The sequence below is a fragment of the Podarcis raffonei genome, chromosome 8 (genome assembly GCF_027172205.1).
Source record: "Podarcis raffonei isolate rPodRaf1 chromosome 8, rPodRaf1.pri, whole genome shotgun sequence".
NCBI classification, from domain to species: Eukaryota; Metazoa; Chordata; class Lepidosauria; order Squamata; family Lacertidae; genus Podarcis; species Podarcis raffonei.
Window position 1 is genome coordinate 88624163 of NC_070609.1, and position 18290 is coordinate 88642452.

An 18290-nucleotide genomic window follows, 5' to 3' on the forward strand; every position below is an offset into this window, starting at 1 on the left:
TTTGCTTCAGGATGAGAACAGAAATTGTGTGGCGACGGCAGCGGGCGGCCCCATTAGCTTAAGTGGTGCTTCAGGTTAAGAACAGTTTCAGGTTAAGAACAGACCTCCGGAACGAATTAAGTACTTAACCCGAGGTACCGCTGTACTTGATTATGCATCTGCCCCAGCAAGTTACATTTGCAGGGCATCAAACCCAACAAGGATGGCATCCCTGAGATGCTCCTGTGCTGCCTGTCTGGTTGCACCAAGTCACTTTGCACCACACTGTTTTGTTTTTTTTAAAATATATTTTATTAATTTTCCATACACTTATGCCACATTAACATTTTGCATTAAACTTTTCGGTTTTTTGACTTCCATCGGCTTCTCTGCCAATCATTCAAATTCTGATTTTTTTAAAATACACATTTCCAAATTTCAATATTGCCTTTATACCGTCCCCCCTCTTATATTTTGCTTTTTTACAATGTTTCTTATTCTGTTACAGAGCTTCTTTGAATGCCACTAACGTTATTCCGTTATCACTTATACATTCCCAGTATTCCACTAATTTTCTCCAGTCCTCGATGAATTTTTGATCTCGTTGATATCTAATCTTCCCAGTCAGTTTATCAAGTTCCACATAGTCCATCAGCTTCATTCTCCATTCCTCCAACGTTGGTATTTGTTCTTGTTTCCATTTCTGGGCCAGTAGTATTCTTGCCGCTGTCACTGCATATTGGAAAATTTTATGATCCTTTCTATTTATTTCATCACCAACAATTCCTAAGAGAAAAGCCTCTGGTTTCTTAAGAAATGTATATTTTAACATTTTTTTCAGCTCGTTATATATCAATTCCCAGAAGCTTTTCACTTTCTTACATTCCCACCACATATGAAAGAATGTACCATCTTTTTCTTTACATTTCCAACACTTCTTACATGTTTTGTACATTTTTGCAAGTTTTACTGGTGTGATATACCATCTATATATCATTTTCATGACATTTTCCTTTAATGCAGTACATGCAGTAAATTTAATGCTTTCACTCCATAGTTTTACCCAATCGTTAAATTGTATATTATGTCCAATATCTCTGGCCCATTTTATCATAACTGATTTTGCACCACACTGTTAGGCTACCTCTCACAAACCAGGCTGTGTGCACACCATGTTGACAAGATTCCAATTCTGAAACCGCACACGCCAAGGTCTCTGGCGAACAGAGAGGCATCTCACAATCACAGCTAGCAAATTGTCCCCGCTGTAATGAAATATGCAGTGTGGTACAGTGGTTAGCAGAGTGTCGGACTAGGACCTGGGAGAGGACAGGGTTCCAATCCCTGCTCAGTCATAAAGCTCACTTAGGATAGTTGCTGCCTCTCAGCCTAACCTGCCCTACAGGGTTGTTGTGCGGAATAAATGAGGAGGGTGAGAAGCATGCATGCTGCCCCTTGAGCTCCTTGAAAATAAAGGTGGGAATTAATGCCATAAATAAATAAACCAAGTTTATTGTCATGCAACTCTATCCTATGTATGTAGTGTGATGGGGGCAGCAGGACCCTGGAATGAACACACCTCCTGCTCACGTGGACTGGCACTCATGCCAGCCCACCCCTCTGCCTCCAGCCGGCCACTTTCAAGCCTGTCGCTGCCACAAACACTTGAGGGCTGGAAGCATTTACTTTATCTGAAAGGGTTCTGATCTTCTAGCTGCAGAATTCAGGCCCATGAGAAAATTCTGCCCTCCCTTAGAATTGCACAAGATGAGCAGAGCTACGCAACGTTAGGAGCTGCTATTACAGTAACATACGTCAGTGTGCTAATACCATGTCCCAGTTGTCTTGTAACAGCACAGATGGTGACTTCATGCCTTGGCAAAAGGAGCCTCTTGAAGACCGTCTGTGGAGAGGACCAAGAAGGGCTGGTGGGACGGGACAGGGGAATGAACACAAGAACATACAAAGAGCCTGCTGCATCAGGCCAATGCATCCTTTTCTCACCGTGGCTGACCAGATGCTTGTGGGAAATCCACAAGCAGGATTCGAGAGGTCTCCCCTCCTGTGGTTCCCACCAGCTAGTCATCATGGCTAGTAACCATCACTATTCCTCTCCTACATGTCTTTGTCCAGTGCTCTTTTAAAGCCATCCAGGCTGGCGACTGTGACTGCCACCCGTGGGAGAGAGCTCCACAGTTAGGCATAGGAATGGGACCAAACCCTGGGGATTCTGCCTAAAGGGGAAAGGGCACCAACACACCTTCCTCTCTCTCAAAAAATTCAAGGGTCCATCTTTTTAGTCGAGGACCCACGTGACTGTGCCATACGACCACGATTCTACAAAACAAGCACAGCACTGAGCGACTGTTCAAGCAATTTGCAAAGTCACACACAATGAGTAGGCGCAGACCAAGTCAATGCAAAGCGATTCTGTGGGATGTAAAGGCAAAACATTTGCAGCTGAAAGAAAAGAGGCCCTTCCCAAGTTCTTCGGAAGAGGGTGTGTGTATACGCGCCACCCCCACCCCCAGCCCTTGCCCTGGGAAAAAAACCACTGGGCTTTGCTTAAGCAATTTTGGGAGGCAAAAAATGAGTGATGAACAATACAGTGTGTTCCTCTTTTTCCTCAGTCAACTGGGGAAAGGCAGCACAATTTTCTGCTTCAGGAGCCGTATACGGTCATTCTTGGTTTCATTGATGCAAGTGGCAGAGAGAAGATGAACTATGAAGTCCAGAATGTTCTGAAGCCAGTGTGTGACCTACAGTGTGAACCTTCTGCATGAATATACGAGGGCCAAGCAGGTGCCCTCCAGATGTTTTGTACTACAACTCCCTCCAGCCCCAGTTGGGCTCCCACCAGTGTGAGCATTGCATGGTCATGTTGGCAGGGGCTGGTGGAAGCTGAAGTCCAAAACATCTGGAGGGCATGTAGTGGGAGAAGAGGGCACTACAGGGCCATGGCCTGATCAGAGATGGTCTGCAACAGCAATGTGATCACCATACCAGCCTAAGCACCAAAAAAGAGCCTTTTAAGGTAGTTCAGCTTGAGCCTCCTACTAAACTGAGTGAGGAGCAGGCTAGCAAGTGAATTGGTGATAGAAGGGAGGTGTGAACTGGGGGAAAGGGGTCTTCTCCAGTTCATCCTCTTTCTACAAAACTATACCAGCAGCCTTTCTGAACATTACCTGGGGTTCCCACACGGATGGAAAGATGGACAGTCTGGTAGCATATCCCAAAAGTATGCCACAGCCAAGGTGAGCTTCTCAAAGTCACCTCCACCCGCCCCCACCCCCAAAAAGACTCCAGCCTCCCAGAGGGAAACAAAAGAGTAAAGTCACTACAGTGGTACCTCAGGTTAAGAACTTAATTTGTTCTGGAGGTCCGTTCTTAACCTGAAACTGTTCTTAATCTGAGGTACCACTTTAGCTAATGGGGCCTCCCGCTGCCGCCTCACCGCGATTTCTGTTCTCATCCTGAAGCAAAGTTCTTAACCCGAGGTACTATTTCTGGGTTAGCGGAGTCTGTAACCTGAGGCGTCTGTAACTGAAGGTACCACTGCAGATGGTTTTTTCCCCCCACTGCGAGATCTCCATGTTTTGCCATGGGACCCAAATCCTGGCTAGACTATTCAGAAGACCAAGATGCACCCAAATATCCCGCCATGAGACCACCACCAAGGAGGCAGAGGGTTCAACTAGATGTATATTATATTCTCAAGTCAGATGGCTAGACAGACAGCAAAGGAATGATGAAGGGAAACTTTGGGAGGCAAAGTCACTGCAAAAGTTTAAGAATGGCTATATCTGTGGTTCCCAAACTTATTGGGGCCACTGCCCCTTTGGTTCCATAAACTCATCCCCAGTGCTGCCTAGTCTAGCCTGGCCTGGACTGCATGACCCACTCAGGAATATAATAACACAATAACATTCAAGATAGCAACAATTCAACATCTATTCAAACCCCAATTAAACCTGTTTAGTTTAATTAATGCAGCAAAGCTGATGAACTTGATCCAGCGATATCAACTTTTCAAAGTCTAATAGTCATTCACATCTCCAATGCCCCCTGCATCCCCTTGCCTCTCAGTGCCCCCCTAGGTAACCCCACTGTCCCCCAGTGGGAGGGGTCAGTCGCTTTGGGAACCCCTGGGCTACATCCCATTCACCTGCAGATGGTGGGGCTCTCCCACCACCTGGGTGCCGGCTGGGTGTTTGGGACTGCAGCCCCCGCCAGCCGTTGTGGCTGAGGTTGATGGGAGTGGCTGTTCTCTAGGGGTCTTCAGCTACATGTAAGAGGAAGCTGCCCTGTATATATAATAAACAGATATAACAGATGGTTTTATATTATAATAATACTGCCTACCAAGGGAGAAATGCAGTTCAAGAGGAGCTGCAATCTGTAAGGAACTGGCTGTGCCTTCCCACTTCACACATGGCCAGTTGGCATCTTAAGCTCCCAAATGCACCTGAAAGTCTCTTTACTCAACTAGCAAAACTGACAAGTTTCGGTGGCATGAGAGAGCATTGTGTGCCAAGAGAAACCCGGCGGTGGAGGGTGGAGCTGATCCTCCTCTCCCTGGATCGGCTGGGAACAGAAAAGCGAGCAAGAGGGAAATGTAGCAATGCAACAGGATTTCAGCCTCCTTTTCCTAGGAAATTCTCACACAAACATGTCACAACCCTTCCATGCAGCAAAGCAGGCCACAGTTTGGAAACCCACAATAATCAGCCCTGGTTTTAGCTAGAAAGTTGTGTGTAAACTGTGTGCTTGGGTAAAAGGCAGCAGTGGGTATAAATTCAATAAGGGAAATGTAAATTAAAAGAGACTCACCACTTGTTCTTCAAAACACAGTTGTACTTTGGTTATCAAATGCCTTGGTACTCGGACGTTTTGGCTCCCGAACGCTGCAAACCCAGAAGTGAGTGTTCCGGTTTGCGAACGGTTTTTGGAACCTGAACGTCCAATGCGACTTCCACAGCTTCTGATTGAGTGCAGAAAGCTCCTGCAGCCAATCGGAAGCTGTGCCTTGGTTTCCAAACCATTCCAGGAGTCAAACAGACTCCTGGAACAGATTAAGTTTGACAACCAAGGTACCACTGTATACAAAACCTCAGCTGCAAGCAAACACTGCTCTAGAAACCTTAAAAAAAGAATCTAACAACAATTTTCAATTGCTCCATTTTCCTCCTTGCCCGTTTCTCAGAACTATCACATGGATATTTTAAGAGATCAAATGAACAAACAATTAAATCCAGCGACTCTGAGATAACTTGCTGCCCCCAAGTATATGCTGGAAATACAGCAGGAAATTCTGGGACATGTGTCCTAGGGCTATGTGTTACTTCATGTGGGGAAGGGCTGTAGCTCAGTGCACCTGCTTGGCATGCAGAAGGTTCAATTCCTGGCATCTCCAGGTGGGCTGACAGAGACTCCAGCCAGAAGCCCTGCTGAGCCACTGCCAGTCAGTTTGGACAATAGTGAGGTGGATAAGGCAGCTTGCTATGATCAGTGGCACCCCCTAAAAATACCTCTGCCCCCCAAGCAGCCAGTGGGGTTCCTCATGCAGTTAGGCTGGCCTCATTAAAAGCCAAAGCGATCATCAGCACACACGGACAATTAGAGACGCCGTTCGTAAAAAACAAACCAGACACTCAGCTAATGCACTCAGGAATCGTTCCATGTTCATCTAAGCATCTCTCGAGGCAACACTGAAAGTGTTCCTGGTCACTAACAGACTCAAATACTATTCTGAAAAAGGAAAATCCAGACCTGAATAAAAAGGTGGTTCAAGGGTGATAAAGATCACTTGCCCACCTCGTTTGGTGCTATATGTGGTATCAAAGGGTTTTTTTAAAAAAAAAAAAAGCTAGTAGATGAATATTCCACGTTCTTTCATCCAAAGAGCTTGAAGTGGCCTGCTCAAAGTGGTTCTCCTTCTCCCCCTTTTTATCCTCACAAGAACCCTGCAAAGGAGGTTAGGCTGAGAGGCCGTGACTGGCCCCAGGTGACGCAGTGATCGCCATGGTGGACTGGGGATTGGGACCCTGTTCTCCCAGGCCCAATGCACAAAGCACAAAGTGCTGAGAGGCACACAACTGGAAGATTACAATACAGTGGACAAGTATCATTGCCATTGCATACTTTTCAGCAAGGTTTACAAAGAACCACAGAGCACAAAAATGATTGTTTTGGTACTGAAGAATGCTCTGAGCAGCAGGTAACAGACAGCCTTCTGAATAAGGTCCTGTTTCGAATATCTTCCCAAGCTAATACACACCTCAAAAACATTTCAAGGCCCTGATTGCAGTTTTCACAACTGGGAAGACTTCAGGAATGTTCCTCTCGCCAAATAAGTTACTCAATTCCAAGAGGATAACAGCACACAAGGGTCCAGAATTATATGCAGGTTATTAAAGAGAACTGTGCCCTTGTGTGTGATTTTGTATTCCAACACCACTACAAAAGAGCCTGCTGGATCAGGCCAACATGGCCCGTCTAGTCCAGCATCCTGTTCCCACAGTGGCCAGCCAGATGCTTCAATGATTCAAGCGGGACCTGAACACCTCCTGTGGTTGCCAGCGACTGGTTTTCTGGAGGCACAGAATAGCCAACCTTCTCCTCTTCCATGAATTTGTCTAATCCTCTTTTAAAGCCATCTAGTTTGGGGCCAGCACTGCCTCCTGTGGGAGCGAGTTCCATAGTCTAAATGAAGTCCATGTAGTCCATAGATGACGCTTCTTCCTGGAGGTGGGCATTATGTCTTAAGCAACATTATGTCTATAGGAGCTTTTGCAGAACAAGCTCTGCTTCAACATCTCATTCTGCTCTGCTGTAACAATAGCTGGTCAGCTCCCCAATGTGAATCGATATTGCCAGGGTGAAACACACAAGCCTGCAACAGACCAAGGTCAGATTAACTGGTGGGCTCAATGTACTACAGAGGACACCCTTTGCAGGCTTCAGGATTCCTAGCCAGGAGAGCAGCTTGAAAAGGAAGAGGTGTGACAAAGTGCCACAGGGCACTCTCTTAGCTCCAATGCCAGTCAATATCTACAAGAAGCTGCTGGGAGCAGCCATTAGGAGTTTTGGGGAGGGGTGCCATCTGTACGTTGATGGCAGTCGGCTTGGTAACATCTGAGCTGGGAGACGCCATGACAAGCTGAGCTTGAATCTTGGCAACACAGAGGCCACTGTGGGTGAGTGGTTCCCATGTCAGAAAAACTGGTCGAGTGCCTACCCTCGAATGCGCAGGTTTGCGTTCTGGAGATGCAATTCTGTCTCTGGAGGCCCAGGAAGTGGATAGAACTTAGAAGCACCTTCTACCAGCAGAAACTGGTCCAGCAGCTATGACCATAGCGGTCAACCTTCCCTTTTTTTTGCAGGAAATTCCCTTATTCTAGCACCGTTTCCCGCTGCTTCCCACTGCTATCCTGGATTGTTAGATATCCCGTAGACTGTCCCCGGGACAGGAGAGGCTGCTGATCCCTTATTTTCAAATCTGAAAGTTGACAGCTATGGCTGTGACTGTCCCTCGACTGGGAGTGTTTGGCCACAGTCGTTCATGCCATGGTTGCCTCAAGACTGGGCTACTGCAATGCACTCTATGTGGGGCTTCCCTTGAGCCTGACCTGGAAGCTGCAGTTAGTGCAGGATGTTGCGACACAATTGGCAACAGGAGCAAGACCCTGACAGTATATTAACAGGTGTATTGTTCTCATCTTACCCCATATATGCCCACTTGACCACTTTGATTCACGGAAGTGGCACTACTACAGGTGCCCCACAATACCTGTTCTGCAGTTGTAAGAACTCAATCTTTTAGTGTGGCAGCACCTACACTCTGGAACTCCCTGCCTCTTGACATGAGGCAGGTATATTCACCATACTCTTCTTGGCACCTGTCCCAAACATTTTCTGTTTGGGTATCCAGACATATAGAAGGTTGATATGTGTTTTAATCCGGTTTTTAGTTTGTCATTGATTTTTTTTAAAAATCAGTGCTTTAAATTGTTGTTTTTAATTGTTTTTTTACTGGTAGTTTTATTGGTTTTGTAAAGCGCTTTAAGGTTGTATTACAATAAAGCAGCATATAAAGCTTGTAAAATAAATAATCCAGTTTCCAAGGCAGTAGTGCAGCCTTTCCCAGCATGGTGCTTTCAGCTGTTTTGGAATGCAACCCCCACCAGCCCTAGGCCATGGCTGGGAGGATGATACTGCAGCTCTCACTCCCCACCTCTCTTCTTCCCCAACCTTAAACCATGTATAACATTATACAGTTGTACCTCATAAGTAAAACGGAATCTATTCCGGAAGTCCGTTCGACTTCCAAAATGTTTGGAAACAAGACGCAGCTTCTGATTGGCTGCAGGAAGTTCGTGCAGCCAATCAGAACCCACATCAGATGTTTGGGTTCCAAAGAATGGGTTCCAAAGAACACTCATTCGCAAACCAGAACACTCACTTCCGGGTTTGTGCTGTTCAAAAACGTTCAGGTCGCAAGGCATTCAACAACCAAGGTACAACTGTACTGTCTCACATCAAATATAACTGATCTGTAGAAAGGATTCTATGAATGGAAACCAGAAACTTTTGCAACCCAATAAAATATTTAATAAAAACAATCTGAACAAGAAAAGGGGGGAGCAGTTCAGCAGCAAAACAGGGTTTAGGACTTATGAAGTCCAGACTATGCCAGTCTCTGCTTCCCAAAAATTTAGTCAACAACACCCAGGCCTTGCCTGCTACACTCAAGTTTGCTGAACAGCTCAGCTGATTCGGCCCCCTGGTCTCTCAAGATGTTCATTAAAATGTGGTGGTTCCGCTTCCCATGCAGGAATGCTCAGCAGAAACTTCTGGGCGCTTTGATCCATCGCTCGATTTCAGAGCCGACATTTTATCCAGATGTTATTTGCCAACCATTGTGCCTCTTTTAGCTTTTAATGAAAATAAACAATCCTATTGTGAAACTTAAACCAAATTGCTATTTCTGGTCTCATTAGTACGATACTAATTTTGACTCCCTCCTCTCATTTTTGCCAGGAAAAAAAATGAATAGGGTGTCCTTGTCTCCTGGCCTCAGCTACTGTTTTCCTGGGGAACTTCCAGTCCCCCCACAAGTGAGGGAAGCCCTTTTCGTGCAAATCCTTTGATTTAAATTCACTCTGAACTCTTGGCCCTTGAACCTGCACAGGTATGTTTGGGACCGATTCACAACTTTCAACACAGAGTAGTGACAGGGCAGGGCAAATAAACTGAATAAGGCTTTTGCAACAGTCTAATCTACAAATCAACTGATAATGCTGGCCTGGGGTTGGTTGGTGTACACCGTGTTTTGCCTTGGGCTACAACTGCCTGCAGAGATTATGTGACACTCCTCTGCTTTTGCTTTACTGAAGCTGCAAGAATACAACCCAAATGTGGCATCAAGTGACCTTAATCACACTCACTTCGGAAGACAGCTAAAGTCACAGGGGCCCCTGAAGGACACTACATACTGTGTCCGTATCCAGGTCAGATAGTTAGAAGCTGCAGCACAATTTCAGTTCCCTTACCAGAGCTCATCGATACCTAGAACTGTAAAAATTAGGTATGGTACACCTTGAGGGCGCATCTTAGTTAGTTGCTGTGCTAGTGTACCAAACAGCCTTTAAAGGTAAAGGACTCCTGGACGGTGAAGTCCAGTCAAAGGCGACTATGAGGTGCAGCACTCATCTCACTTTTAGGCCAAGGGAGCCGGCGTTTGTCCACAAACAGCTTTCCAGGTCACGAGTAAACTGCTTCTGGCGCAACGGAACACCATGACGGAAACCAGAATGCACGGAAATGCCGTTTACCTTCCCGCCAGAGTGGTACCTATTTATCTACTTGCACTAGTGTGCTTTTGAACTGCTAGGTTGGCAGGAGCTGGGACAGAGCAATGGGAGCTCAACCCATTGCGGGGATTCGAACCGCCAACCTTCTGATCAGTAAGCCCAAGAGGCTCAAGGGTTTAGACCACAGCGCCACCCGCGTCCCATCAAACAGCCTTTAGTTCCATCTGACTATTCCAGCGCTGCAAGATAGATCCCTCTTAAGCAGGCTGGGAATGGCTTAAGGTGAGCAGGAATCCTCACTCCAGAACTGGCTTCCAGAAGCAGCCTTGCTCTCACTAAACCCAAATATTAGGGTATATGTGGCAATTCCAGTTATCATGACAAAACATGCACTTAAGAGACATCATGCTGAAATTGGAGCCAAGCAAAGAAGTGGCTGAAGATGAAGATTCTCCCTTCAGATTTTTGTGTTGAATAAGCAAAAGTTGGAAGCGTGTTCCATGAGAACATGGGAATGGAGCACTTGCCAGTTTACACCTGTATACCTTTGGCTTTCATCCAAGTTATAGCTATAGTCCTATAGTCTTCTCCAACCTGACACCTTCCAGATGTTTTGGACTACAACTTCCATCAGCCCCAGCCAGCACAGAGGCTGATGGGACTCGTAGTCCAAAACATTTGGAGAGCACCAGGCAGGATATGTCCAACTGTTGAAATAAAAACAAAGCTGCAACAAAATGTACGTCTCTTGCATTCTTTGGGGCCAGAAGGGAAACCTCCACTGATGCCCTCACCTCCCTCATAAGGAAGGTTCATCAAGCAAGACTGCAACATCAGTTGAGCATGAGGAGCATTTGTGAATTGACCCTTTCTGATACAATGCCTGGGAATGAGTTTCTGCATCACCTCAAATACATTTTGGTTGTGTCTCTTTACACATTCTACTTCCAGTCATCAAAACACAAGAGACTAGACTGGCAGGATTTGGGTAGGGGTCATATGCACACGTTCTCTTGAAATGCCCCAAAGATTCTTGATTCAAGATCTGGTCCTGTTCCAACCTATGTCAATTTCACTTTAATCAAGTATAGCTTTTCTTTTTTAGTTTTCCCTCAAACGTATGCAACCAGGACACAGCCCCTCTGCCTTTTCCTAGTGGATAGGGCCCATATTCTTTACATGAGTAATCATGCAAGACTTGATTTCTTGCTGCTCAGTGTTTGAACTGACTCTTTTGAAAATGGTGTGCTTGACAATACTATTGCGAGGCACTATTAAAGTTCCACCTTCAGCATCTGTCCACGATTACACATTCACACATGCAATTAATCACCTGATGGTACAGGAATCAGCCGGGCATGCATGTGTGAACTGCCTGCAAGAGAAACTGACCAGTTTTATGAACCACCATTTGGAACCCTGCCGCCCCTGAATTTGCTCTCTCTTTACACACCAGCCACAGATAAACAAGACAACCCCCACCCCCCGGACACACACCCTGAAGCCTATTAATCACAGCTTCAATTCTGCAACCTGATCCTAAACATGTTTACTCAGAAGCAATTCCCACTTAATTCAGCAGCACTTAGGAAATGAGCAATCTGGATAGTTCTGTATTGTGGAAGCATGCACTATGATTGTAAGGAAGCTCCTTGGGGCAAGGACCAGTCATTTTTGACATATTAATCTAGAGCACCATGGTCAAGGATGACACCACCTCAAGCACTCAGCTCTTGGTGTATTTGTGTTGCAAGATCCTTAAGGCAATTTTCAAGTTCTTCACTGGGGAAATCCTGCGGTTCCTTGATGAGAAGTTCTGCAACAGCAGGTCAAGGGTTCCTGAAAGGCAGAGTGGCCCAACATGCAGCTTCAAGGGGAGCACTGGATGCAATATGGGGGTACCCTCTCCATAGCTTATTGGCCAGTGGCAAGACTTATTCCACATGTGCCAAGTATGCACCCTAGAAAAGCCTTCCCCAGCCTAGCACCCGCCTGATGTTTTGGACCAAAACTCCTATCAACCCCAAGCAGCACGAGGACTGCAGTTCAAAACATCTGGAGGGCACCAGGTTGGAGAAGGCTGACCTGAGAACACGACCCAGGTTCTCCCGTAGGGTTTAGGGATTCCATGATAGTCAGGCTGCTGTGGAAAGATTTGAGAGCCAGTGTTTTAAGGAAGGTGGCCTCTGACTTACATACATGGGTGAAAAACTGACTGATGAAAAGGAAGATCACCAGGAGATTATTTAAGCATATGCCTGATTAAACAACCTTCATTCATAACACTGAGCTGTTAAGATTTCAAAAAACAGGAACTGGGAGCAAGGGAGATGTCTTGAACCCGGGAAAGAATTACGATAAAGCCACAGAGTAAAGTGTCTAGCCTTTCGATCCAGAAGGTACCTCCTGCTTCTGGTGTCTCATAACCGAAAGCTATCCAAGCGCCTGGTAACTGGAAGCCAGAGATATAACAACCGAACACTAACACTACTATGCCTCTAACCTGAGAAGATAATAGCTGAACTTTTAATCCTTTGCTAAAACCCACTTGCGCTTTTATAGGCCAGGTGCCTCCTTCTTTCCCGAAACTTCACCTGTGGCTCTCAGGGCCCCTTTCCAAACCCAAACAGGTCAGTGTCACACATGAAGCCAGAACCCAAGGGGCCGTTCTCCTCCCCCACTTGACTGCCCGGCTTTTATCAGTCTCATTTTAACTGATTATTTCCGCAGGTGATCCTTAGCAGGATTCAGTCCAAAGAACAAACTTCTTAACGGCAACACTTGCTAGTTTTTCTGAGAGTGCGCAAAGAGAGGGGGGAAACTGCTCCCTGCTGATCTGAGCTGCTGGGAGAAGCTGGAATATTGCTTATTCGGTTTAATTTATTACAAGTTACATAACCTTAATGCCCATACAGGAGTTTGGACCCAAGTCAGCCTTCTTTACACCACAGCAAATCCCACAACAGCACAAGCTCACACCTAGCAGCAAACACCCATCAGTGTTTTTAAAAAGTGCCATTTGTTAAATTCTCCAAAACAGCATCTCTGTAATTATCTGGCTATTTCACATTTCAAAAAGATTGCTAATCGCTCGGAACAAAAACAGCCCCAGTCCATATTGTGCGTTCAGGCTGCTTTTGCCGTGTAATTAAAAGGAGGACATTCACAGGCAAGCAAAGTCACCCTAAAAGGCATTTATTTGCTACCCCCTTTTTAAAAAACTGTTTACAAAAAGACAGAAAATACCATGGAGGGTCTAAATTGCCTCCAGTTTCTATTGTTCAGCCACCAAAGCAAATCTAGTAAGGAAACGGGAGGAGGAACAGCAGGCAGCAGAGAGAAGAAAATACCCCCAAAATGGGGGGGGGGGGGAGGCGGCAGGGAAGCAGAGAAGGAAGCGAGAGGGGACAGATAATCCGATTGCTTCGCTTTATCAGTCCGTGGTGAAGTCTTGAGCAGAGATGGATTACTTAGAAAGCCTTGCATGTATTCTAAAGCAGGTAGCTCTCAGCAGCCACTATGTACTTTCAAGCAGGTAGTCCTCTGTGAGGCGGCTTGCTGCCTTCCCCTCCTTTCACTGTTTTCCTCTTGGTTAAATAAAATTTCATTTATTGCATTTCTATCCCACCTTTGTCCTTCAAGAAGCTCAGAGTGGTGTGCGTGGTCCTCCCCCACCTCATTTGACCACCACAACGGCCCTGTGAGGTAGGCTGGGCTGAGCGACAGCAAGTGACTGGCCCAAGGTCACCCAGGGAGCTCACGGCCAAGTGGGGGATTTGAACCCTGGTCTCTCTCAGCTTCTAGCCCGCCTCTCTCTAACCACTACACTGCACAGCCTCCCATCTCCTCCGCCTCCGGAGCTTGGAGGGGGAAAGCGGGTCTGCGAAGGAGGGGAGCGGTTTGGAAAGCGGCGGCCAGAGACCCCAAGACTCCGCGCACCAGCTCGACGGGACGCGCGACACTCGCCGCTTCTTCCATCCCATCCCAGGTAAGTTTACTCGCGAGGGTTCCCGGGTGGGTTTCCTCGCGAGCAAAGGCTCCGTTGGGAAGGGGAGCCGGAGCCGCGCCCGGACGGGAGGGGGCCACTTACCGAGGGTGAGGAGGGCCACCTCGGCGGCCGCCGCGCCCACCATCTTGCCCGGCCAGCCGAGGAGGAGGAGGAGGAGGAGGGGGAGCGGCGGCAGCAGCGGCGTCGGCGGCGTCGGTGGACTCAGCTAGCCAGCCCTCGGCCCCCGGCGGCAGCGGCGTCGAGCATTCCCGGCGGGGCGGACGGGGAGCCCCTTCGGAGGGCGAGCGGGCGGCGCGTCCCGAGGCCGGTCGGCAGCGATGCACCTGCGACGGGCGGAGCCGCAGCGAGCGCCTTCCCGGGCCGTCGGACGCGCAGGCGAGCGGGCGAGCGAGCAAGGGCGTCGGTGCGCTCCTCTCGGCGCGGCTCCTTCCAGGTGCGCTGCGCGGCCCCGAGTGGCCGAGGCGGCGAGCGGCGTCCGCCCCTCCTCCTGGCGCTGCGCCGGCCTCCCTCCCACGCCCCCCGGGCGGGGTGGCGGCTCCGGCCCCCGGGACGCCCTGCAGAAGCGCCCCGCGGGCGCTAGGCGGCGACGGGCAGCCGCCAGGGAGAGGCTGCACGTCGGAACAGCTGGAAGTCCGTCCCCGGACCCGCCAGGAGGTGGTCGCGCTGCGGGAAAGCACCGCTTGAATGCCTCGGTTTCATTTCGTTTCTTTTGGGCGGCGGGGGGGGGGGGAAGCTCATGAAAACCAGGGGAAAGTTTCATGGAAAAGTTTCGAATTGCAACTTATTTTTAGTACAGTACTTCCACTCTTGTATGTGATAAAAAGTGCCTTTTATATTTGCAACACAATAAAAATCCTTTAAAAAAAAGAAGTTTGGTTTAGAATTATTGCCCCCGAAGAATGAATGATGCTCTAACTGTAAATGTATTTTTCCCTAATGATGTTCTTTTTTAACTTTAAACTGCTTTTAGATGATTATCATTGTAATTACTTTCAGAGTGTTTGAAACAGTTTCAGAATATTCCTATCCCTTCTTTTTTTTCCCCTTTTTGAATTGCGGGTCTGTTTGCCACTGCCCCCCCCCCTTGCCCAGGGCTGCTTGGCTTGGATGGACAGGGATGGAAATTCAACAAATAACTCAAGAAGGAGCCTCTGGGGTTGCCTAAGATTTTGTAGCTCTGCTGCGTCTTCAGGTGCTGCCATTACTCAAACAAGAGGCCCTGATCCGTCCCAGGTATCTGCAAAACCTCTCCATTCCCAAATTGCATCAGGAGAAACAAGGCAGACCTCTCCTCTCCCCACTCACCAACTGGGGCAACCCAACAGACAACATATTTTCCTCTTAGTCATTCAGGTGACTTGCACCTATTTGACTTGGGGATGGCCACATTCTGTAGTTTTTGCAGCAGAAACCAAAAGCCAGAAAGTGTGTTATGATGAGCAACTGGCTAAGAATGACCTGAAATATCTGCAGAATATTGTATCCAGACTGGATGGCGGCCATGGGGACAAGCGGGAGAGTGACAGGTGAGACAACCACTTACATGGAGAGACAGGTAAGGATTGCAGGGGGCTGGGCGGGATGACCCTGGCGAGGGGTCCCTTCCAATTCTATGACTCTATGTTAAAGTGCAGGGCTGCAAGCTTAAAACATCTTCTTTTAGCTTGAAAGACTAACAGATTTCTTATGTGGGGCTACCTTTGAAGGTGACCCAGAAACTACAACTAATCGAGAATGTGGCAGCTAGACTGGTGACTGGGAGCGGCCGCCGAGACCATATAACACCAGTCCTGAGAGAGCTGCATTAGCTCCCAGGACGTTTCCAAGCACAATTCAAAGTGTTGGTGCTGACCTTGAAAGCCCTAAACAGCCTCAAAGGCCCAGTATCCCTGAAGGAGCATCTCCACCCCCATCGTTCTGCCCAGACACTGAGGTCCAGCTCCGAGGGCCTTCTGGCGGTTCCCTCACTGTGAGAAGCCAAGTTACAGGGAACCAGGCAGAGGGCCTTCTCGGTAGTGGCGCCCGCCCTGTGGAACGCCCTCCCACCAAATGTGAGAGAACAACAACTACCAGACTTTTAGAAGACATCTGAAGGCAGCCCTGTTTAGGGAAGCTTTTAATGTTTGATGTATTACAGTGTTTTAATATTTTGTTGGAAGCTGCCCAGAGTGGCTGGGGAAGCCCAGCCAGATAGGCGGGGTATAAATGATAAATAATAATTATTATTATTATTATTATTATTATTATGACATTAACTTTCACAGATTGCTGCAGACCAGAACAGCTTCTGCCACAATAAATCTGTTGGCCAACAAGGTGCCACAAGACTCTTTCTTCTTTGTACTACGACCCTTCTGAAAAGCCTAGATTAATTTTCTCTGTATGTTCACAAACTAAAATTTTAGCTGAGGCCAGTTTTAATGAGCAAGTGTAATAAAAAAATGTTCGCTAGTGAGGCTATAAATAGGGAATCACACTTGGAGGGGGGGCGGGCAAAGGGTGTTTTTTTGTTTCTCGTGGGTGACTATAAGCCAGAAAGAAAAAGGATCTTAACACAAAGGCCTTTCCTGCTTAGAAATATGTAGTGAGCCTCACCAGTTTTTTTTTTTTGGGGGGGGGAGGTCTTTCGTGGTACTCACCAGGATAGCAAAATAGTAGTACTACAACAACAGCAGTTCTAAAAGGCATGGTGCCCCCTGGTGGTGTGGCAGTGGAATAGAAAAGAGCCTTGCTGGGATGCTGGTCAGACTACAACTCCCTTCAACCTGTGGTCTAAATTACATCTGGAGGGCACCACGTTGGGAAAGGCAGTGTGAGTGCTTTGGATGATAGCTGGAACATATGCAGATCCATTGCCCGGGAGAACACTGCCCGACTGCCAGCTGAAGAAATTTTTGCAACACCCAGAAAAGCAAATTTGACTCATTCCTCTCTTTTTTATTTATTTAATCAATTTTTTGATACAAACATCAACCGCAAAAGACACATACAACAAAAACCATAATAACAGTAACAACACAATTTGACAATTCAGATTTGGATGCACCGATATACCTATTGGACTCATTCCTTTCCAAACGAAGGTTGCCACCTTTTCAAACTGGCCGCTGTGCCTGCGCCTCTGACGTCTGGCGTCTATGTCCAAACAGCAGGAAGCTTTGACCTCTGCAGATCAAGCTGCTCCATTAAAGGCACAAGGGGGGCGGCGGGGGGGGGCGTTTTATTCCCTGTCACCTGATAACCCCACTCAACTCCCCTCTGTGTTATTTCTCATCTCTTTGGGCAAGCTTGGAGACCGCAATATTTATTTATGTAAATAGAAGGTCGCTCCATTGTAATCAGCTTCCCACTCCTTGCTTGAGTCACTCATAAGCATAGTTGCTACATCTCTGGAGAAAGAAAAATAACGGCAAACTCAGTGATTATCAGGGAGGTTTGAACCCGGGGGGGGGGGAGCGGGAGAGATTTCTTCAACAGCTGGATGGGTTTAGTGAAGAAAAAAAACTAGGCCCATCCTAATCCAGATTATTCAGCGTTAAACAGCTTTTGAGAGAATACAACTGCTGTAGGCATGTTTGCAGATCAGCCCCTTTGTGCCGCGGCAGGGGACCCGGGGAGGAAGAGACGCTGCTTTCACCCTCTTTTGTATCACAGGCTGCATCTGACAGCATTTCCTTATTTAATCCCATCGGAGCCCTTGCTCCCACATCGCATCGGGTCAACTTTGTCTCCATTGCAGCAAATGTAACAGCAGTGTATATTTTGCCTTATGCGTAGGGGCTGGGCCTTTGCTTTGTTTTGCTTTTCTAGAGTACTGGAGCAGAACCATACCAAGAAATCATGGTGCCTGACAAGGCCTCTCCTCCTCCCAAAGGGAGCGGGAGCAGCTTCCCGCGGGGGCAGGGAGGCGTGCTCAGTTCCCTGCTCCTGATTGCTTCGGCTGCCGCGCCCAAGCCTTCCAGCTGACCAATGGGGCCAGCTGGTGGGCGGGGCTAGCCGCATTTAAACAGCCGCGGCAGCGCTCTGTCCCCAGTCTGTTCCTGCTTTCTTCGGATCTCCCGCCCTCCCTCCCTCTTAGGTCAGCTTCTTCTTTTGTGTATTGACCTTGCTATGGACTTCAGTTGGTTGCCTTGGTTGCCCAAGGGGCCTGGTAGGACTTTTTTATCCATTTGGCAAATTGGCACCAGCCTCATGGTTTTTCCGCCTACCTCCTAGCAATTCATCACAACTTTCTGGTATTGGCGGTTAGGCATTGGAATATGTGTGTTGTGTTGGAGGATTGGGTGTGCGCCATCATCTACCCCTCATCTTTTGGGTATTCCGTTAAAGGAATCCGGCGGTCGTGGATCCTGTTCGATGCCCTGCTGGTGGCTAGGGCCGTGGCACGACCCCCGGTGACGTCATGGGGGAGCTTCCAGTTGTATTTGCATCAACAAGCTCCTCCCATTGGTTGTTAACCCTGATATGACTCCCGTGGAGTCTTGTATTGC

The 18290-nt window shown here is 47.7% G+C and overlaps 1 protein-coding gene across 1 annotated transcript in view; it reads right to left on the reverse strand.

Moving 5' to 3' along the window:
• The window catches only part of TGFA (transforming growth factor alpha), a 49017-nt gene extending 34913 nt beyond the window's left edge, over nucleotides 1-14104 (reverse strand). Inside the window, exon 1 of the mRNA XM_053401445.1 lies at nucleotides 13882-14104. Within this exon, the coding sequence (XP_053257420.1) occupies nucleotides 13882-13924 (43 nt within the window). The 5' untranslated portion in view covers nucleotides 13925-14104. The remainder of the gene's footprint in view (nucleotides 1-13881) is intronic.
• Nucleotides 14105-18290: the final 4186 nt, after the last annotated feature.